This window comes from Loxodonta africana, chromosome 16 (assembly GCF_030014295.1).
Source record: "Loxodonta africana isolate mLoxAfr1 chromosome 16, mLoxAfr1.hap2, whole genome shotgun sequence".
Taxonomy (NCBI): domain Eukaryota; kingdom Metazoa; phylum Chordata; class Mammalia; order Proboscidea; family Elephantidae; genus Loxodonta; species Loxodonta africana.
In genome coordinates this window covers 78,703,687-78,722,216 of record NC_087357.1, presented here as the reverse complement: position 1 = coordinate 78,722,216, position 18,530 = coordinate 78,703,687, and the positions used below count along the sequence as shown (strand labels likewise).

At 42.2% G+C, this 18,530-nt stretch overlaps 1 protein-coding gene across 1 annotated transcript; it reads left to right on the top strand.

The window, feature by feature from the left end:
• Positions 1-102: 102 nt before the first annotated feature.
• On the top strand, positions 103-12,863 carry LOC111750340 (cytoplasmic polyadenylated homeobox-like protein 2). Its single transcript, XM_023547139.2, has 3 exons — positions 103-2,292; positions 9,286-9,479; positions 10,734-12,863. Exons 1-3 carry the CDS (start codon positions 2,280-2,282, stop codon positions 11,610-11,612), a joined length of 1,086 nt encoding a protein of 361 aa, XP_023402907.1. The 5' UTR covers positions 103-2,279; the 3' UTR covers positions 11,613-12,863.
• The last annotated feature ends 5,667 nt before the right edge of the window (positions 12,864-18,530 follow it).

Genomic DNA, 18,530 nt, shown 5'->3' with positions numbered 1-18,530 from the left:
CTTGCATGATTTTCTTGCATTTCTAATCCTAAATACTCTTTGAATTGAATATGCTCATTAACCAGTTTGTTGTCTTGGTGTATTGTAAATTTTGTGCTATCTTCAGCAATGCATTTGTGTCAAATCAGCAGAAATTAATAAGAATCTGTATGGATGTGATTAGGCGAGGCCATTTCTGGCTGAAGGAGGACCACAAGCAAAGGAGGTGTCCAGAAAAAGCAGGAGTCCTGGCTGGGAGGAGTGGAGTGCACATGTTGGGCCACCTGGCCCATGAGACCAGAAAGGTGGGTGCAGGGCTCTACCATGCCTTTCAGCTAAGGAATCAAAGGCCTGCTGACTGGTCACTGAGCACCTGAAAGGAGATGGTATACTATGGATCATTAACGTGCCATTTGAGCAAACTTTGGTTTGAATCCAGCTGTGTAGCTTTGGAACCTGTGAAAATTTGCCAACAACATTTTACCTCCACACAAAAGTGGCTATGAACCACTTGAACACATCTCTAATTAAATTCCAAATAAATTCCCCTCAGCCAGATCTCAAAAATGCCAATGACTAGTCCAAGGCCAATCCAATGGGAGTTTAGCCTCTAGACTCCAGTGTCACAGACTGAGGGGTGAGGGAGTGTTAGAGTAGAGACAGAGGACTTAACTAATTAAGGTTAAAATATTTACTTTTACTAGATTTTACAAAAATATGTTGCTATGTGAACACATTGCTTGGATCCTTCCCAGGACTCTAGGAGAGACCCTGGAATGGTCCGGAAGCTTCATGGTAAATCTTTCTGGAGGCTGGACGCGCGGAGGGTGGATAGGTAGAAGAGGACTATTCCTCCAGGCAGAGGGAACGTGGGTGTAAAAGCTCCGAGTGACCCTCCTCACTGGCCAGAAGGGATGAGGGTAGGGTGGAGAAGGATTGGGCAGCAGGTTTGGGTGGTAGGCAGAGTCAGAACATCCAGGGCCTTGCAACCCATGTAAACAGTCTGCATCTTATTCCCAATGCAAAGGTGAGCCTTCAGGGTGTAATTCTCAAAGCAAACCTGAGGCTGGTTAAAGTTATTATTATTCCCATTTTACAAATAAATGCCCTTGAGGAAGTTACATAATTTGGAGGAGATATCAGGTGAATATACCATGGACTGCCAAACGAACAAATCTGTCTTGGAAGAGGCACGACCAGAATGCTCCCTGAAAACAAGGGTGGCAAGACTTTGTTTCACATACTTTGGATTTGTTATCAGGAGGGACCAGTCCCTTGAGAAGGACAACATACTTCGTAAAAGTAGAGGGTCAGCAAAAAGGAGAAAGACTGTCAAAAAGATGGATTGACACAGTGGCTGCAATGATAGGCTCAAGCATTACAATGATTCTGAGGATGGCGCGGGACCGGGCAGTGTTTTGTTCTGTCGTATATGGGGTCAATACGAGTGGGAACCGACTCTACAGCACCTAACAACAACTGGGTAGGTTCAAACCACCAACCTTTTGGTTAGTTGCTAGCACTTAACCATTTTTGCCACACGGGAAGTCCCCCAGGGTCCTCTAGTGGGAATAAAATAGTAAGGGTGTCATGGTGATTAAATAAGAAAATGAGTCTCAATGTGGGCTCAGTGACTGGTTGGAAGTTAGGTTTTGAAAAGCCGTATTCTGTGAAGAGATCAAGAGGCTTGCCCAGGGATTAGCTACATTTAGGAATGAGGTATGACTAGGGTGGGCACCCCAGGGGTATTTTTAATTAATGCTGCTTGTGGCTAATGTTTTGTGTCATCTTGGCTGGGCTACGATTCAGTGGTTTAGCAGAATTGAACTGATTTCTCTTCTATAATGTACTAAAATATAATCACCTCCATGAAGACCTCCATGATGGGATTTGATATAATGCAATCACCTCCATGATGAGGTCTGCTATGAGCAGCCAATCAGATGAAAGGGGAATTCCCTTGGGGGTGTGGCCTGCCTCCAGTATATAAATGGATATTCCAGCAGGGCTCACTCTTTTCTGGATCCTGCATCTGACCTGCAGTTCTTGGGACATGAGCCAGCAGCCTGCCAACTGACCTGCCCATTTGTGGTTCATCAACTCCTGCAACCACCTGAGTCAGGAGAAGCCTCCAGCCTGACACCTAACCCACAGATTTGGGACTTGCCAGCTTTTACAACTGTGTGATCCATTTCCTTCAGTTAAATCTCTCTTTCTATATTTATATAGAGAAGTTTCATTAGTTTTGCTCCACAGTCCATCACTGTATCACCTGGAGAGACCCTGAAGTAGAGATCAGCATGGCTTCCGATGGTGAGTCCCTTTGAAGGACACTTAAGCATGATTCTTTTGTGGGAACCAGTCTGCCTGATATACTGGCTTTCTGTAGAGGTTTGAACTTTCATATTTTAAAAATGTAGGCTTATTACAGTCTGGGGACAGCTAGTGTCACTGATAATTGTCTGTGGTTGTTGTTCACAGTGGAATTGGAATTAGGACTTTTTAAGAGGCTATGGTATTTAAAGGAGCCCTGGTGGCACAATGGTTAAGCATTTGACTGCTAACCAAAAGGTCGGCAGTTTGAATCCACCAGCTGCTCCTTGGAAACCCTATGTGGCAGTTCTACTCTGTCCTATAGGGTCGCTATGAGTCAAAATCTACTCTATGGCAATGGGGTTTTTTTTTAAAAGGTGTTTAAAACTGAACTGACGCAGTTACCTTAAAATGGATTTCCTCTTTTTTAGAGATACATATGGAAATATTTTCAGGTGAGACGATATGTCCAAGATTCACTTAAATAGCGAGGGGAATTCATTATAGTATCCCTCCTATTATATTTCTTAAAATTCTATTTCATATACATTTAAAAATTAGCATGATAAAAAGTTAAAATATAAAAATTCAAAACCAAAAGAGCTATCTGGGAACGAATTGTAGAAACAGAAGCCACTCTGGGGATTTTTTCCCCTAGCTCACAAATGCAGCAGTTTAAAGTTTAGAAATATGTGGAAGTTTTCAAACCCGGAATGTGGAAGAGCCTTGACAGTCCTGTTCACTGAGAAGGTAGACTCTCCACATCTGGAGGCTCTGGCTTTGATTTCTCTTGCAGCTGAGCCCTAGGTGAGGTCAGAAGGCTCTATGTGGTCAGTTCCATAAGCTTGTGTCTTGCGTGTTGTGCTCTAATGAGTGATGCCTGAATCATCCACCAGGGGCTTTTTCAATTGCCTTAAGGTTTTTATTACTGACCAGATTAGGAAAGAAGGCCTGGGTGTTTTTTCACATTACTGAGCTGATATGGATAGAGACCCAAGAAGGCCAGTAAATAGCCTTCACAGTGCTCTATGCGGCCAGCCTTCCTCCCTCTCCTGGATCCGGTTTGCGCTTGCCTCTGGGCCGTAACAAAAAAAAAAAAAAAAAATTTTATTTATTTTTTTCCTGGGCTGTGGGTTAGGGGTTGTCTGATACACAAAATGGTGGAAATTCTAAACATGGTCTGTGAGCTTCTGGAAGGAAAGCGTTAAGATCCAACATTTCTTGTGTTCTTGATATGTGTTCTTAGATTTATTCACAGCGCTTTATATTAAAGAATATAATAAAATAATTCATTTTCCTAATATTCTTAATAGCTCAATACTCTAGATGGGACTCGTAGACCCTTTTATCATATGGAGGAGTGGAGACTTGAAGTTCAATAACTCAACCAGCAGCAGCTAGGAAGAGGTCGAGTCAGTAAAACCAAGCCAGTCTAAGGGAATATGTGGGAACACTGATTGTCACTGTGATGAGAGGGTGCTCCTGGCACTTAGTAGGAGAAAGCCACGGGTGCCATGTGCACGGGATAGTCCTTCAGAAAGAATTGTCCGACTCGAAATGCCAGGGACATCTTTATCGCGAAACACTAGAAATTAGCCCCTGCTCTTAGCCTTTTTTTTCTTAGCCTGTGTGCCATGTTTTCACCTCTGGGAAAGAGAAAAGGAGAAACAAACAGGTGAGATGGAAGAAAAAAGGAACTATTTGGTTGATTCAGAAGGTCGCATTACAATAGCCAAAACAGACCTGGATAGAAAGAAGAGATCCTAAAAAGTTTAATTTGGATGTTGCTTTTGATAAATCTGCTGTCTTGTCCACTTCCCTTGACCTCGTAAGTTATTTTTTCTTTTTTGCCTGGAGGCCCTGAAGAGTTTTGTCTTTAAATTGGCATAGTTTTACTAGAATATGTCTTGAAGGTGATCATTCTGAGTCAGTTTTCTCCAGTACACTGTGGGTTCTTTCAACATATAGATTCAGGTCTTCTTTTATTTCTGGGATGTTTTCTTGGATTATGGTTGTAATTTTTTAGTAGTCTTTATTTTTTAGATCAGTTTTAGGCATACGGAAAAGTGCTGCACAAAATACAGAGAGTTCCCATATGCCCCTCCCCCTGCACATTGTTTTTCCTATTAACATCCAAGGTTCCTAGGGCAGATTTGTTACAAATGATGAAACAATATTGATGCATTATTAGTAACTAAAGTCCGTAGTTTACATTAAAGTTCACTCTTGGTGTAGTACAGTTCTTTTTTTTTTGACCTTTAGGTGAAGGTTTACAGAACTAGTTTCTCATCAAACAGTACACACATTGTTCTATGACATTGGTTAACAACCCCACGGCATGTCAACACTCTCCCTTCTCAACCCAGCTTTCGTGTTCCTCCTGCCTTCCAGGGCTGCCCCAGGGCTGGTGTGCCCCTTTAGTCTCGTTTTCCCATGGACCTGTTCAATCTTTGGCTGAAGGGTGAATCTGAGGGGTGACCTTATGACTGAGCTGAAAGGGTGTCCGAGGGCCATACTCTCAGGGTTTCTCCAGTCTCTGTCAGACCAGCAAGTCTGGTCTTTCTTTTTGAGTTAGAGTTTTCTACATTTTTCTCCAGCTCTGTCCGGGACCCTCTATTGTGATCCCTGTTAGAGCAGTCAGTGGTGGTAGCCGGGCACCATCTAGTTGTAGTGGACTCAGTCTGGTGGAGGCAATGGTAGATGTGGTCCATTTATCCTTTGGAGTAATCTGTCCCTTCTATCTTTAGTTTTCTTCAATCTTCCTTGCTCCAGGAAGGGGTGAGACCAGTGGAGTATCCTAGATGGCCACTCACAGGATTTTAAGACCCCAAGCACTACTCACAAAGTAGAATGTAGAACGTATTCTTTATAAACTATGTTATGCCACTTGAGCTAGATATTCCCCGAGATCATGGTCCCCATAGACTCAGCCCAGCAATTCGGTCCCTTAGGGAGTTTGGATGTGTCTGTGGAGGTACCATGACCTTGCCTTGTACAGGTTGTGCTGGCTTCCCCAGTATTGTGTACTGTCTTACCCTTCACCAAAGTTTCCACTTATCTATTGTCTATTAGGTGTTTTTCCATCCCCATCCCTCCCCTCCCTCGTAACCATCAAAGATTATTTCTTTTTGTATGTAAATCTTTTCATGAGTATTTACAGTAGTGGTCTCATACAATATTTGTCCCCTTGTGATTGACTTATTTCACTCAGCATAATGCCCTCCAGATTCATCCATGTTATGAGATGCTTCACAGATTCATTGTTGTTCTTTAGTGTTGCATAATGCTCCATTGTGTGTATGTACCACAGTTTGTTTTACCATTCATCTGTTGATGGGCATCTAGGTTGTTTCCACCTTTTTGCTATTGTGAACAAGGCTGCAGTGAACATGCATATGCATAGTTCTATGGGTTTTGACAAATGTTTAATGTCTACTATGGTAACATGCAGAATGGTTTCACTGCCCTAAATATGCTCTGTGCTCCACTTATTCATCTCTTCCCACTCTCTCCCCGAGCCCCGCCCCACCCCCCAAAGCACTAATCATTTCACTCTTTCTGTACTTTTGCCAGAAACCCTGGTGGTGTAGTAGTTAAGTACTACGGCTGCTAACCAAAGGGTTGGCAGTTCAAATCCGCCAGGCACTCTTTGGAAACTCTGGGGCACTACTCCCTTCCTATAGGGTCACTAAGAGTCGGAATTGACTCGACGGCACTGGGTTTGTTTTTGTTTTTGTTTTGGTAGTTTTGCCTTCCCCAGAATGTCATACAGCTGGAATCATGATACAGTGTGTAGGTTTTTAGATTGTCTTCTTTCAATTGTTGCTGTCTTTAGGTGCCATTGAGTGGGTATCAATTCACAGCGAAACAACAGAATGAAACACTGCCCCGTCCTGCACCATCCTCACAATCCTTATGCTTGAGCCCATTGTTGCAACCACTGTGTCAATCCATCTTGTTGAGGGTCTTCCTCTTTTTTGCTGGCCCTCTACCAAGCATGATGAGTTTCTCCAGGTACTGATCCCTCCTGATAACCTATCCAAAATATGTGAGACATAGTCTCCCCATCCTTGCTTCTAAGGAGCGTTTTGGTTGTATTTCTTCCAAGACAGATTTGTTCATTCTTTTGGCAGTTCATGGTATATTCAATATTCTTCCACACCACAATTCAAAGGCATCAATTCTTCTTTGGTCTTCCTTATTCATCATCCAGCCTTGGCATACATATGAGGTGATTGAAAACACCATGGCTTGGGTCAGGCGTACCTTAGTCTTCAAGGTGACGTCTTTGCTTTTCAACACTTTAAAGAGGTCTTTTGCAGCAGATTTGCCCAATGCAATGTGTCTTTTGATTTCCTGACTGCTGCTTGCATGGGTGTTGATTGTGGATCCAAGTAAAATGAAATCCTCGACAACTTCAATCTATTCTCCATATATCATGATGTTGCTTATTGGTCCAATTGTGAGAATCTTTGTTTTCTTTATGTTGAGGCGTAATCCATACTGAAGGCTACATTCTTTATCGTCATCAGTAAGTGCTTCAAGTCCTCTTCACTTTCAGCAATCAAGGTCGTGTCATCTGCATATCACAGGTTATTAGTGAGTTCTTCCTCCAATCCTGATGCCCCATTCTTCTTCATATAGTCTAGCTTCTCGGATTATTTGTTCAGCATACAGATCGAGTAAATATGGTGAAAGGATACAACCCTGACACACACCTTTCCTAACTTTAAACCACCTTGTTCTGTTCGAATGACTGCCTCTTGATCTGTGTACAAGTTCCTCATGAGCACAATTTAGTGTTCTGGAATTCTCTTTTTTTGCAATGTTATCCATAATTTGTTAAGAGCCACTCAGTGAATGCCTTAGCATAGTCAATAAAACACAGGTAAATGTCTTTCTGTCATTCTCTGCTTTCAGTCAGAATCCTTCTGACATCAGCAATAATACCCCTCATTCCATGTCCTCTTCTGAATCTCGCCTGAATTTCTGGCAGTTCCCTGTGGATATACTGCTGCAGCTGCTTTTGAATGATCTTCAGCAAAATTTTGCTTCTGTGTGATATTAATGATATTGTTCGATAATTTCCACATTCGGTTGGATCACCTTTCTTGGGAATAGGCATAAATATGGATCTCTTCCAATCTGTTGGCCAGATAACTATCTTCCGAATTTCCTGGCGTGCACAAGTGAGCACTTCCAGTGCTGCATACGGTTGCTGAAACATCTCGGTTGGTACTCTGTCACTTCCTGGAGCCTTGTTTTTCTCCAATGCCTCCAGTGCAGCTTGGACTTCCTCCTTCACTACTATCTGTGCCTGATCATATGCTACCTCCTGAAATGTTTGAAAGTTGACCAATTTTTTTTGGTATAGTGACTGTGTATTATCCTAACTGACAGCATTGTACTTCAGGATAGATCTTGAAATGTTCTTTTTGATGATGAATGCAGCACCATTCCTCTTCAGTTTGTCATTCCCGGCATAGTAGACCATAAGATTATCTGATTAAAAATGGCCCATACCAGTCCATTTCAGCTTACTAATGCCTACTGTATTGATGTTTTGCCTTCCATTTCTTTTTTGACAATTTCTAATTTTCCTAGATTCATACTTAGTACGTTCCATGATCCTATTATTACTGGATATTTGCAGCTGTTTCTTCTCATTTTGAGTTGTGCCACATCAGCAAGTGAAGGTCCCAAAAGCTTGGCTCCATCCATGTCATTAAGGTTGACTCTACTTTGAGGAGGCAGCTCTTCCCCACTCGTATTTTGAGTGCCTTCCATTCTGAGGGGCTCATCTTCCAGCACTGTATCAGAAAATGTTCCACTGCTATTCATAAGGTTTTCACTGGCTAATTCTTTTCAGAATTAGACCGGTGGGCCCTTTTCCTTAGTCTTACTCTGGGAGCTCAGCTGAAACTTGTCCACTGTGGGTGACCCTGCTGCTACCTGAATACCGGTGGTATAGCATCCAGCATCACAGCAACACGCAAGCCCCCACAATAGGACGAACTGACAGACGCGTATGCATCTGTCAGCGTGCATGTAAGGTTCCTCCACGTCTTTTTGTGGCTTAATAGTTCATTTCTCTTTCATAGCTGCGTAATAGTCCATTATATGGAAGTACCACAGTTTATTTATCCATTCACCTATTGAAGGATATCCTGTTGCTTCCAGTTTTTAGCAGTTGTGAATAGAGCTGCTAGAGACATTCATGTGCAGGTTTTTATGTGGACAAAAATTTAATCTCCTTTGGGTAAAGACCTAGGAGTGTGACTCCTGGACAAAATGTTAAGTCTATGTTTAGCTTTGTAAGAAACTGCCAGGCTGTCTTGTCAATTTTTTTGTGTGACTATTGTTTTTGGTGTTGTATATAAAAAGTCACCGATGAACCCAAGCTCTTTTAGGTTTTCTATGTTTTGTTCTAGAAGTTCTTATCTGCATAGCTCCTTATTGGTCGAATGTTGATATCTATTATTAAAGAGAAAATTCATTTCAGTTCTCATTTTTGTCAGTCTGATAAGAGGAAAGTGGTTCCTATTTGTTTTAATACAAATAGCAGAAGGTCCAACAACTGACTGTAGACTTACATGTTTTATAATTACATTATGATTATGACTGCATGATTGCATTATGATTTTCTGCAACTTTAAACAGATATCACCAATAATTCCACCTGCTTTCATATTTCTTAGACGTATGTAGGAGTTTCTTTGCATTATATAGTTGAGAATATTTGATTGCTGTGTTGAAGAACACACTTTCAACCTGACTATATTTGAAAATTGTTTTCCCAACCTAATCCATTCTGATGCTGATTTGCTATATTCCTTGGTTATTGGATGGATGTAAACTAGGTAGGGCTTCAACTGTATATCTGATTTTACGAATGAGTAGTCAGTTGTGCCATTATTGCTACGGAACGGTCTTTTCTTTGTCCACTACCAGTATTCTCCAATGCTTTTCTCTCCTAATTTATACGTTATACAGGCTCTCCAACTGCAGAGTGTGATCGTGAAGAAGAAATAAGAACAGAACAAAAACGACGAAAGAGAAAACGACATGTATTTACTAAAGAAGAATTGCTCATTCTTAATAACAAATTTTCAGAGAACCCTTACCCTGATTTTACAACCAGAAGAGAACTGTCCAACCTAGTCCATTGTTCTATGGGTGTAATTGAAGTAAGTCTAATGTTTAAAGATTTGTATGCATATGTCTTTTTGTAGACAATATGGAAAATGTAAAGAATGAGAATATTTAAACACATTTTATCACATAGAAAAGAGTGTTGACATTTTGTTCCTCTTGTTATTCATCTCAGTGTGGGCATGAATATATTTATGCCTATGTTTTATGAAACAAGGCTATGGTAAGGTAAGCTTGGCTGTTGGGACCGGTCAGTTATCCAGGGTTGGGATGATGGTAGTTTGGACCAGTGTGCTGGCTACGTAGGCAAAGAAAGTCAAGAAGATGGTGTATTTTGAAGGAGGAGCTGGACGAGTTTGCTGAGATACTGGATATGCCGTGAGAGATAAGGCAGAGATGAGGATGGTTCTAAAGGTTTGGCTTTAGCAAATGGAGGATTGGCGTTGTCTTTAACTAAGGTGGTGAGGCCTGGGAGAGGAGCCAGAGACATCAGGAGTTTTACTTCAGACGTGTTAAGTTTGGTATGCTTATTAAACATCCAGGAGGAGATTGTAAGGAAACAGTTGGATATGCAGATCTGAAGGGCACGAGAAAGGACTTAGCTTGAGATATAAATTGTTGATATTGTCCTCAGCACCTGCCACCGTCCCTCACAGCATTAGTAGATGCTTCCTATACATTTGTGGCATGACCCTTTTTTTGGGGAATTTTCTGATATGTTCATTTTTGGAAATGATTTTTAATAGCTACATAACATCCTATTCTATTAGAGTTATGCTATTTTATACACAGAATTAAAGCAATTTCCATATTTGTCTTAGTTCTGTAATTATCCACAAATCATTGAATTTATTGGTTGCCTGACAATAGCAAGAAATTCTTTCTGGAAATTGTCTTAGGGAATTGAAGAGCAGCTCAGGAGGATAAAAGAAAGGATAGGCAGATATCTAGTACATTTCTGTTCTGTATTTAAATGCAGAGGATTGCAAACAGGTGACAGGTTAGGGGGATTTGGAAAGGCCTGAGTTTGCATGTACAGAAGGGCCACTGCACAGGGTGGGGGCTGGCATTTTGGAATTGTGGACTGCACCCTCCGTAAATGCATGTGCAGTTCTGGAAAGGATTGCCTTCATCTTCCGTGTCTTACTCAAGGGTACTCAAGGTCAGAGGCAAGTTTAGCAATCAGGCAGACTAGACTTAAATACAAAATCCTCCTGCATTATAGAAATGCATTGTAGAAATAATGAGATAAGCAGACTTGATAGAACAATATTCCCTTTTCTGTTTAGACCTGGTTCCAGAACAAGAGAGCTCGACTACCAGCTAAAGAGAGACACAGAATCTTCGTGGTTAAGAAGGGAAAAGCATTCCCTGTCCAAGGTCACTCACCTTTAAGCCTTCAGGATACCAAGCCCGAAGCTCCCAAGGATGGCCCTGAGCAGAGCTTCTCTTATGCCCAGGAGACTCAGCTGGGTAGAGCTGGCTGCTCCTCTGTGGAGACACAGGGGGTTCCCAGTCAACAGCTTGGCTTAGATGGCTCTGGGGTTCCAAACATTCAAAAGGAACCAGGCTATGCTTTGGAGAATTCAGGTAACACAGCAAGCGGACTTTATCCTGGCTCTGAGTTTCCCAGCTACAGATCAGCACCTGGCCTTCATTCTCCTGCAGCGTCTGTGGAGCATTTTGACAGGGACAGGACCGAGAGAGGGAGAAGTCAGTATGCAAGCCCCTACCTTCAGCAACAGGTTTACAGTGCGCCTGGAGGGAGGCAGCAGCAGGAGGAGCGGAAGGATAGTCCTTACTCCCTACTGCAAGGACAGCAGCAGAATGGCAGGCAGTGTCATCTCCAGCAGCCTCAACAGCCTCAGCATTGTCAAGAGAAGCTGTGGTTCCAGCACCCAAGTCATGGGGATCTAGGGCAGCAGTTGCCCTCCCTTCAGGCCCAGGAGCAGAGTTGGTATCCTCAAACCAACAGAGAGTCATTGTCTTCTCAGCTGCAGCAGGCAGCTCCCCAAACAGTGGCCGGGTCACAGCCACTGCCTCCGGGGCAAGATACGCAGAATGGAGCTGCAGAACAACCCAGGGCCCAACAGCAACAGCTTTGGGATGAGCGGTCTGCTGGGGCCATTGGCTGGGACTCCGGGAGTGCGTCCAGGAGATGGTACTAGGCTTCCAATAACAACAGCCACCAGTCATTCACAGAGCAGCCCAAAAGCAAAGACCACTCCAGGAGTCTGGACGTAAAAATGCTGTCTTCAGAAAGCCTATGAGCAGCTGATCCCCTCTAATAGAGCGTCAGGGTCCATCAGTGTTAGAGCCCCTGACCATGCCCATTATAGTGCCCTGGAGAAAGCCTGGACCTGAGCACGTGGTGCAAAATCAACAAGCACAAAGGTGGTAAACAACTCCCAAACAACAGTCTCAAAACCCAAATCAATTTGTGCTCCAGAAGGATGTTCTTCTACAGCCATGCTTTCCTAGGCACTCTGTCTCTCTCCCCCTCAGAGGCAAGATATCTAACAAGACAAGTATCAAGGACTCTACTGCAGCAGCTTTTGGATGGGAGGGCCACAAGGCTGCTACTCTCTACTCCATGATCAGGGCAGTATCTGCAGGATACGCAACATGGTCTACAACGGCAGTGGTCATACCCCCTCCAGCAGCCAGCCCCACTGAAGCCCTGGCTGTGAAGGGCACCCCAACATCAGCCTGGCCTCCGTCCATCTAAAAGGCAGCCCTCTCATGGAAGCATCCTGTGCTGATGCAGGTGTGCAGCCCCCACCATCCTGTCTTAGCTGATGGCTGCTGCCTCGGAATCCCAACTCCTATGACCAAGTCACCTGTGCACATGGGACCGGAGAAACCAAGGTTTGAGGGTACCCAGCGGAGCACCTGAATGCCACATGCTGACTCTATTTTTTGAATAGAAGTCTGATGTCTGTGAACCTCTGGCTTTAAATTTAGAACAATAAATTTTATCTTAGTCTACTGAGAGGAGACTCAGCTCTTCCTAAGTAACAGAGGTTCCCCTTTCGGTGTTTTAGGTAAAAGCATACTAAGAATAGAGTGCACTTGTGTATTTCCTTTCTATTTTTTGATTTGGCAAAATGTAGTAACTCAATGATAAGGTAATACATGTTGATTGTGATAATTTAACCAATATGGAGTCATTCAGTAAAAGTCTGGACTTTTTTTCTGGCACTCCAAGTTCATATACTTGGGGTAAGCACTGTAAACCATTCAATATGTTTTCTCCTATATTGTGTTAGAACATGTTTCTTTAAAATATTATTTAAAATATTTTAACCCAATTGTATCATACCACACAAATTAATTTGCAAAATAAAGCATGACCTGTACATTGCTCCAAGGCAATACTGAATCTTATATCTTCCATCTGTTATTGTGGTAAGACTGAGAGGACGTGACAAGAGTGATTTGCACAATCTCTCTGGAAAGCCACGTGGAAGATTTACTGAAGCTGAAAATCCCCACAAATCTGCTGCTGGATGTGTCCAACAGAGAAACTCGTGTAGGTGCTCACCAGAATACAAAGCCACAAATAAAAACATATAAAGTAACAAACTAGCACACTTAAAAAGACTAGACCAGACCCATAGATATCATGAGAGGGTTATGGGACAGAATGTTCAGTGAAAAAGCGAGTTGCCTAATCAATTTTATAGTATGATAAGTAAGAAAATGAAGTGAGGTAAAGCAGTATTATTGCTTATTCTTGGATACACATACAAATGTATACACACAGTAATACAAAAAATGTGGACTGGGTTGATATTCACTAAATTACTGAGAGTTGCATGTTGACAAGGAAGAAAATAACTGTGAAAATAACAAAATAAAAAATGAAAACTGGATTCATTTGATTTCATAACACACATCACATCATCTGCCAGTTAAGACATCTGTACTTCCATACAATCCTTATAACCCCCCTTTTCCCCCTTACTTTTCTACATTGGCTGAAAACTAAACCAGAGTAGTGAGAGGTGACATCGTTGCCTACACATTCCTGTTCATGTTAAGTATGTTATTTGCTTAATTATTATCAGTTTCTACCCAAGGAGCGAATCCTTTTTATTCCTATTGTGCTCTGTTCCACCCGTCCCCAAAGGCTTTGAAGTTTTCAAATGCCTTTTTCATGGGCTGCAATAATCATGTTTTTCCAATGACCCGTTGATGTGGTGATTTAAATTGATTAATTTTTTTGAAATTAAAGAACAATGTTTTCTTAGAAGAACTCAACTAGGTCATGATACGTCTTTTTTTATTATTATTATTTTTATCATGCTTGAAGTGAAAGTTTGCGAATCAAGTCAGTCTCTCATACAAAAAGTTATACACGCCTTTCTATATACCCCTAGTTGCTCTCCCCCTAATGAGACAGCATACTCCTCCTCTCAACCCTGTATTTCCCTGTCCATTCAGCCAGCTTCTGTCCTCTTCTGCCTTCTCATCTCCCTCCAGACAGGAGCTGCCCACATAGTCTTACATTGTCTACTTAAGCCAAGAAGCTCACTCCTCACCAGTATCATTTTCTATCCTATAGTTCAGTCCAGTCCCTGTCTGAAAAGTTGGCTTTGGGAATGGTTCCTGTGTTGGGCTAACAGAAGGTCTGGGGACCATGGCCTCCTGGGTCCCTCTATTCTCAGTCAGACCATTAAGTCTGGTCTTTTTATGAGAATTTGGGGTCTGCATCCCACTGCTCTCCTGCTCCCTCAGGGGTTGTCTGTTGTGTTCCCTCTCAGGGCAGTCATCAGGTGTAGTTGGGCACCATCTAGTTCTTCTGGTGTCAGGCTGATGTAGTCTCTGGTTTATGTGGCCCTTTCTGTCTCTAGGGCTCATAGTTACCTTGTGTCTTTGGTGAACTTGATTCTCCTTTACTCCAGGTGGGTTGAGACCAGTTGATGCATCTTAGATGGCTACTTGCTAGCATTTAAGACCCCAGAAGCCAGTCACCACAGTGGGATGCAGAATGTTTTCATAATAGATTTTATTATGCCAATTGACCTGGATGATCCCTGAAACCATGGTCCCCAAACTCCTGCCGCTGCTCTGTTGGCCTTCAAAACATTTGGTTTTTTCCAGGAAACTTCTTTGCTATTGGTTTAGTCCAGTTGTGCAGCTCTCTTGTATTGTGTGTTGTCTATCCCTTCACCTAAAATAGTTCTTGTCTACTATCTAATTAATGAATACCTCTCTCTCTCCCTCCCTCTCTCCCCGCTCTCATAACCATCAAAGAATATTTTCTTCTCTGTTTAAACTATTTCTTGAGTTCTTATAATAGTGGTCTCATACAATATTTGTCCTTTTGCAACTGAATAATTTCACTCAACATAATGCCTTCCAGATTCCTGCGTATTATGAAATATTTCACAGATTCATCATTGCTGTTTATCGATGCATAGTATTCCATTATGTGAATATACCATAATTTACTTATCCGTTCATCCGTTGATGGGCACCTTGGTTGCTTCTATCTTTTTGCTATTGTAAACAGTGCTGCAATGAACATAAGTGTGCATATACCTGTTCATGTAAAGGCTCTTATTTCTCTAGGATATATTTCAAGGAGTGGCATTGCTGGATTGTGTGGTAGTTCTGTTTCCAGCTTTTTAAGGAAGCGCCAAGTTGATTTCCAAAGTGGTTATACCATTTTACATTCCCACCAGCAGTGTATAAGTGTTCCAGTCTCTCCACAACCTCTCCAGCGTTTATTATTTTGTGTTTTTTGGATTAATGTCAGCCTCTTTGGGGTAAGATGGTGTCTCATTGTAGTTTTTATTTGCATTTCTCTAATGGCTAATGGTCATGACACATCATTTTTATGTATTTCCAGGTTAGGGCTGCTAATATTTTGAAATAGTTTCTATTAACTGTCTTTACTGGTAGTATTTTTTTTAATTAATTAATTTATTGTGCTTTAAGTGAAACTTTACAAATGAAGTCAGTCTCTCATACAAAAAGTTATACACACCTTGCTCTGTACTCTTAGCTGTTTTCCTGCTAAAAAGACAGTACACTCCTCCTTTCCACACTGTATTCTCGTGTCCATTCAACCAGCTCCTGTCCCCCTCTGCCTTCTCATCTCGCTTCCAGCCAGGAGTTGCCCACATAGTCTCATGTGTCTACCTGAGCCAAGAAGCTCACTCTTCACCAGTGTCGTTATCTTATAGTCCAGTCCAATCCCTGTCTGGAGAGTTGGCTTTGGGAATTGTTCCAATCTTGGACTAACAAAGGGTCCTGGGACCATGACCTCCAGGGTCCCTCTAGTGTCAGGCTGACCATTAAGCCTGGTCTTTTTACAAGAATTTGAGAGCTGCATCCCACCATTCTCCTGCTCCATCAGGGATTCTCTTTGTTGTGTTCCCTGCCAGGGCAGTGATTGGTGGTAGCCAGGCACCATCTAGTTCTTCTGGTCTCAGGCTGATGGAGTCTCTGGTTTATGTGGCCCTTCTACCTCTTAGCTCATCTTTACCATATGTCTTTGGAGTTCTTCATTCTCCTTTGCTCCAGGTGGGTTGAGACCAATTGATGCATCTTAGATGGCCACTTGCTAGTGTTTAAGGCCCCAGATGCCACTCACCAAAGTGAGATGCAGAATGTATTCTTAATAGATTTCATTATCCCAATTGACCTAGATGTCCCCTGAAACCATGGTCCCCAGGCACCCAGTGCTGCTACTCTGGCCTTTGGAGTGTTTGATTGTATTCAGAAAACTGCTTTTGGTTTAGTCCAGTTGTGCTGACCTCTCCTATATTGTGTGTTATCTTTCCCTTCACCTAAAATAATTCTTGTCAACTATCTAATTAATGAATGCCCCTCTCTCCCCTCACTCCCCACCTTCATAAGCATCAAAGAATATTTTCTTCTGTATTTAAACTATTTTTTGAGTTCTTATAATAGTTGTCTCATACAATATTTGTCCTTTTGCAAATTTCACTCAGCATAATGCCTTCCATATGCCTCCATGTTATGAAATGTTTCACAGCCCGTGGTGTCATGGGCCGGGGGAGTGGTTCCCCAGTTCAGCGTGGCTTCACAGCCTTCGAAGAAGCAGCAAAGATGGCACACGGAGCCAGGTTTTCCAGAGAAAGAGGGGGGAGGTGGTAAGCGGCACAGAAGAAACCAAAAGAGACAGAAAGAAGCAGTATCAGCTCAGGGACACTGTCGGTGTGAGTGGGGCAAATCCAAGCAGCCTGAGTCCAAAGCAGTTGTGTCCCAACCAACAGACTGCAGCTGGCGGGAAGCAGAGGAGGCCGAAGAGAAGGGGAGAAGGTGGGGCTAAGAAAGCAAATATCACTCGTTACCGGGTGCTCTGTCTCTTGCTGGGAGTTCTGCAAAGCTGCTTTCCCATGCTCCCTGTCTGCCAATCCCCAACAGGTGTCCAAGATGGTGGATCCATGCTGCATTAGCTGAGGGGGCCCTCTGCACTTCTCTCCTCATTCTCCACCCTCTGTCAGTTCCTTATTCCATTCGGTGCTTGGCTGAGTTCTCTATCTCTTCATTTGGCACTTGAGGTTCCAGGAATGATGTTTGTCCGTGTTTTACTTATTTTTTCGGGTCTTTGCTGTGGAGGGACGATGTGGTGCTTCTATATATGGTGCCATGTTGGCCAGAAGTCAATAAGTTCTTTCTTAATGTGCCTGGGTAATAGCAGCCAAGCCCAGGTGAGTCACAAGAGTGATGACCTGTTTTTCTTACTTCAAGGCACAAGAGAGTTTGTCTCATTTTATTCCCTCCAGGATTTTACAGCTGACATCGGTTTACCCAAACATTTATATTGGCATAAAAAACCTGTTGTTGTTGAGTTTGAGACTGAAGAAGTACGGTGAAAGGATACAACCCTGACACACACCTTTTCTGACTTTAAACCATACAATATTTCCTTTTTCTGTTCAAATAACTGCCTCTTGATCTGTGTACGGGTTCCTCATGAGCACAATTAAGTGTCTGGATTTCCCATTCTTTACAACGTTGTCCATAATTTGTTATAATCTGCACAGTCAAATGCTTTTGCATAGTCAATAAAACACAGGTAAACATCTTTCTGGTATTCTCTGCTTTCAGCCAGGATCCATCTAACATCATTGATGATATCCCTCATTCCACTTCCTCTTCTGAATCCAGCTTGAATTTCTGGTATTTCCTTGTCAATGTACTGCTGCAACCGCTTTTGAATGATCCTCAGCAAAATTTACTTGTGTATGATATTGATGACATTGCTCGGTAATATCTGCACTCGGTTGGACCACATTTCTTTGGAATAGACATAAATACAGATCTCTTCCAGTTGGTTGTCCTGGTAGCTGTCTTCCAAATTTCTTGGCATAGACAAGTGAGTAAATTCAGCACTGCTTTTTTTTTTTTTCTGTTAGTTGAAACATCTCAATTGGTATTCTGTCAATTCCTGGAACCTTGTTTTTTGCCAGTGCCTTCAGTGCAGCATGGACTTCTTCCTTCAGTACCATTGGTTCTTGGTCATATATGCTACCTCCTGAAATGACTGAACATCGACCAGTTCTTTTTGGTACAGTGACTATGTGTATTCCTTCCATCTTCTTTTGATGTTTCCTGTGTCATTCATTATTTTGCCCATGGAATCCTTCACTATTGAAGCCTGAGGCTTGAATTTTTACTACAGTTCTTTCAGCTTGAAATATGCTGAGTATGTTCTTCCTTTTTGGTTTTTAACTCCAGGTCTTCGCACATATGGTTATAATACTTTGCTCTCTCTTCTCGAGCTGCCCTTTGAAATCTTCTGATCAGCTCTTTTACTTCATCGTTTCTATCTTTCATCTTAGCTACTCTACATTCAAGAACAACTTTCAGAGTGTCTTCTGATGTCCATTTTTATCTTTCTTTCCTGTCTTTTTTAATGACTTCTTGCTTTCTTCATGTATGATGTCCTTGATGTCATTCTGCAGCTTGTCTGGTCTCCTGTCATTAGTGTTTAATGCGTCAAATCTGTTCTTGAGATGTTCTCCAAATTCAGGTGGAATATACTCAAGATCATACTTTGGCTCTTGTGGACTTGTTCTAACTTTCTTCAGCTTCAATTTGAACTT

Excerpts from the sequence above, each read along its gene's own strand:
- LOC111750340 (XM_023547139.2), top strand. Across the intron at positions 9,480-10,733 it reads GTTCTATGGGTGTAATTGAA|ACCTGGTTCCAGAACAAGAG; the intron begins GTAAGTCTAATG and ends TTTTCTGTTTAG.